Source organism: Pygoscelis adeliae, unplaced genomic scaffold (genome assembly GCF_000699105.1).
Source record: "Pygoscelis adeliae isolate BGI_AS28 unplaced genomic scaffold, ASM69910v1 Scaffold427, whole genome shotgun sequence".
Taxonomy (NCBI): domain Eukaryota; kingdom Metazoa; phylum Chordata; class Aves; order Sphenisciformes; family Spheniscidae; genus Pygoscelis; species Pygoscelis adeliae.
The window spans coordinates 273,233-276,580 of NW_008825214.1; the positions used below are offsets into that span (position 1 = coordinate 273,233).

At 48.9% G+C, this 3,348-nt stretch overlaps 1 protein-coding gene across 1 annotated transcript in view; it reads right to left on the reverse strand.

Moving 5' to 3' along the window:
• Nucleotides 1-690: 690 nt before the first annotated feature.
• The window catches only part of DUSP14 (dual specificity phosphatase 14), a 3,701-nt gene continuing 1,043 nt past the window's right edge, over nucleotides 691-3,348 (reverse strand). The window contains exon 2 of the mRNA XM_009329101.1: nucleotides 691-2,768. Within this exon, the coding sequence (XP_009327376.1) occupies nucleotides 2,054-2,650 (597 nt within the window). The 5' untranslated portion in view covers nucleotides 2,651-2,768 and the 3' untranslated portion in view covers nucleotides 691-2,053. The remainder of the gene's footprint in view (nucleotides 2,769-3,348) is intronic.

Consider the following 3,348-nt stretch of genomic DNA (forward strand, 5'->3'; position numbering starts at 1 on the left):
GTCCTCGCTGACCCTGCTGGACCTCTGCCTGGAGCCTAGACATCACTGAGCACCGTTTCCTTCCCCTGGTGAGTAACTTTTAAGCAAGTGGCATTTGCCCAGTCTGGTAAAACTCTCGCCTCTGCAGCAAATTTGAAACCTGGCTTCTGGGTCAGAGCTGATCAAAGCCTCCGTATCAAATTCCCTCCGATCTAGACTTTTATTCCAACCAGGTCTGGTTTTACTCCTGATCCAACTGAGGCCGTTTGCACAATTTCCTATCGGCGATAACTGTATTTCAGCCCTAAGGGGTTTTAGTCTGGGGAAACCAGAAACCTACTCGTGCTGCAATCCTCACTCAGTGTGGTTCAGCTTGGAGAAGACCTTTAACCGTGTCTACTGTTCCTTAAAACCGCAGCTGTTCAGCTAGGACTTCGGAAGAGAAACATTTTGAAATAGCCAAATTAATTGCCTGGCTTTTGTGATGAGGATCAGGAATTGCAGGACACCTGGATGGATTGTAAGCTGCTTAGCCAAGTGACAGGAACAGACCGTGGTATTTTTCTCAAGACTGAGGTCCCGATTTGTTTGAAGTCACTGCTCAGTATTACACCATGTTCTCGCTGTTACTCGAGATACATTAGGACAGTTCTGAATAGGAAACCAACACGTGTTCTCGTTTAATCTTTATTGATTTTTTTTTTTACAAGTATAGAATCTCATTTAAATCAGATAGCTATCTCGGCATCCAGCAATCTGCGTATTCCTCCTTCAGAGATGCGACAGAGGACACGAATGTCTCATCGAGGAATGGACTTGCCTTGCTCTCCTGGTGGTCCAGTTACGCTCTAACGAAACCAGTCCCTTCCCATCCGCAGGGAGGGGAGCGACGTCCAGGAGGCAGCGGCCGCGCCACGGAAAGGCTTCTCCCAAGTCTCAGGTTGGAATCGTTCTCGTCTCACAGAGAACAAGGCAAAGCCTCCTCCGTAAAGCCATCCTTGTCCGGGAGGTTGAACAGATCGCCATTTTGTGCAGAATAATTCTAGAATGCAACATAACCTTGAGGACATAATGAAGTGATTTAGAAATGGGCTAAGGCAGATCACGACCATACTTAGAGCTAAGTAATCAAGCAGTTTTACCTACTTCCAATTTACTGGTTGATTGAATATTAGAAAACATGGCCCAGCCCCTTTGGAAGATGGCTATGCACACACAGCTTCCTAAACGTTTCTTTGGCTGTCCAGTGCGGGGAGGGTTAACCTCTCGCCTCTGTCTTGAGCCATGTTTGGACAAGATCTCTGTTTACTTTCCACCCACAAAAAACACCAGCATCTTTCGGTAGTGTAAGTGTATTCCAGGACTATTGCCCTGGCATGGAACGAGTGAAAAAGGATCTTGTATTTATTTGATTTGAGTAATTCAAATTTTATTTTACTTGTGGCCGACACAGACTGACTTCACTCTTTTTTTTTTTTTTTTTTACACTTTTAATACAGATTAAGAGCTGACTAAAGATCTCAAACACTATATACTGAGAGTCACTACAGATGTTAAAGAAAACACCAGCACTAGCACCACAACCCTGCACGCCTGCTTTCCTGGCTCTTGGAAAAACCTGCCGTCTTAGAGTAGGACCTCGCTCGTTCTGTGCTAGTGCCGCTCCCTAGCCACTACAGGATTTTGCAAGGAAGCAAACAAGCTATTAACGAAATATCCAGGCTACCGCACCACAAAGCGCACTTTGTTCATTAACTCTGCCAAATGCCTTTTAGGCCTTTCCTCACAGGATACTAATAAACTGACTAAAAAAGGGAGGGAGGCTTTATGAAAGGAATAAACTTATAAGGAGACCTCATTCTGCTAAATCAGAGAAATGCGGATGGGGGAATCCCTGTAGAGAGATGCTTTGAAGGGAATCGTTGGCCTTGCAGGTTAGTGAGGTGAGAATTAGTTGAGGTTCTGCTGTATGGTAAAGAACCAACGTTGGCTGTAGGAGGAGAAGGGAATGTCTCCAGTCTGGTCGACTCAAAACAGCGTGTCCCTTCTGTTGTGCTTCCTGTCTGCAGTCCCATTAAATTCCCCAGTAAGGCATCAGGGGTCTCCTCTCGCTCTCGTAAACGTCTGGGATGACGCCATATGGTGTCTGTACCATTTTAACCGTCGTCTTCCCAAAGAGCTTCCTCTCGTAGTCTATCAGTTGCCTCCAGAAGCCCACGTTGGGGCGTATAACGGGGCGTCTCGATTTGACCCAGTTGTATGCCTCAAAGAGGGACACCTTGTGGTATTTCATCAGGTAGGCGATGCAGAGGGTGGCCGACCTGCTCACGCCGGCGGCACAATGGACTAAGGTGGCCCCGTGCTTCCGCGCCACGCTGTTTATCTTGTCGGCGACGCTGTCGAAGTACAGGGAGATGGGGGCGTTGGGCATGTCAGCCAAAGGCACTTTCACGTATTCAAACTGGGGCCAGTTAAAATTGGGAATCTCGATGGTCGCATTGATTATGCAGGTGATTCCCCGGGAGAGGAGCAGGTGCCGGTTGGAGGCGACGCTGCCCCGGCTCAGGTACAGCGAGGGGGTGATTTGGGCGATGCCCCCGAGGGCACTTTCGGAAAGCATTCGTGGAGCCATCAGAGTTCTCGGTAAGGAGTTGTGGCTTCTGGAGGTCATGGAGGATATTGACGCTCACGCTTCCATTATGGGGAGAGATCCAACGGGATCTTCGGCCAAGGGAAGGATTGTCTGGCCTGGCGGTGCTAGGACAGCAAGAGCTTCCTCCGCTTAGTCACTGCAAAACACAAGCAACGCCACATGAGCGGGGCAGCTGTCCGATGAGACCATGTCTATGCAAGAGAACAGGAAAACCCAACTCACCCTGCTGTGGCCTGGACGACAACCTGCTGGCAAACCTCTGCGGGGTAAAGTGGTTCTGGGTTTGCGCAGTGCTTATTACCGTGGGGCCCCCAGGCATTGCCTGGACAGATACTAACAAAAAAGTCTCCCAGCCTAATTAGCTCCAATTACTTGTCAAGGGTTTGGGCAGCCTACCTGTGGGCCTGAACAGCGTTTCACCCGGATTAGCACGTGGAAGATTAGCTACGCCTTTTCCATGCTCAAAAGCAGCAACTTCACAACTGGCCAGAGTCCAAGGGGATGGTGAGAAACAGCTCACTGGGGCTGGATGCAGATGCCAGCAATTTAGATTACCCTGCCCTCTCCCCAGTGCCACCCTTCTCCTTTTTTAGGCATATGAAAGGCCCCGCCAAAGTACGTAAACAGAGGAAAGTTGCTCATTAGAAAAGGCAGTGAGTCATGTCCATCCAGATCAGTAATCGGCTCTCATCTAGGCTGGGGAAGTGTGGAAAGAG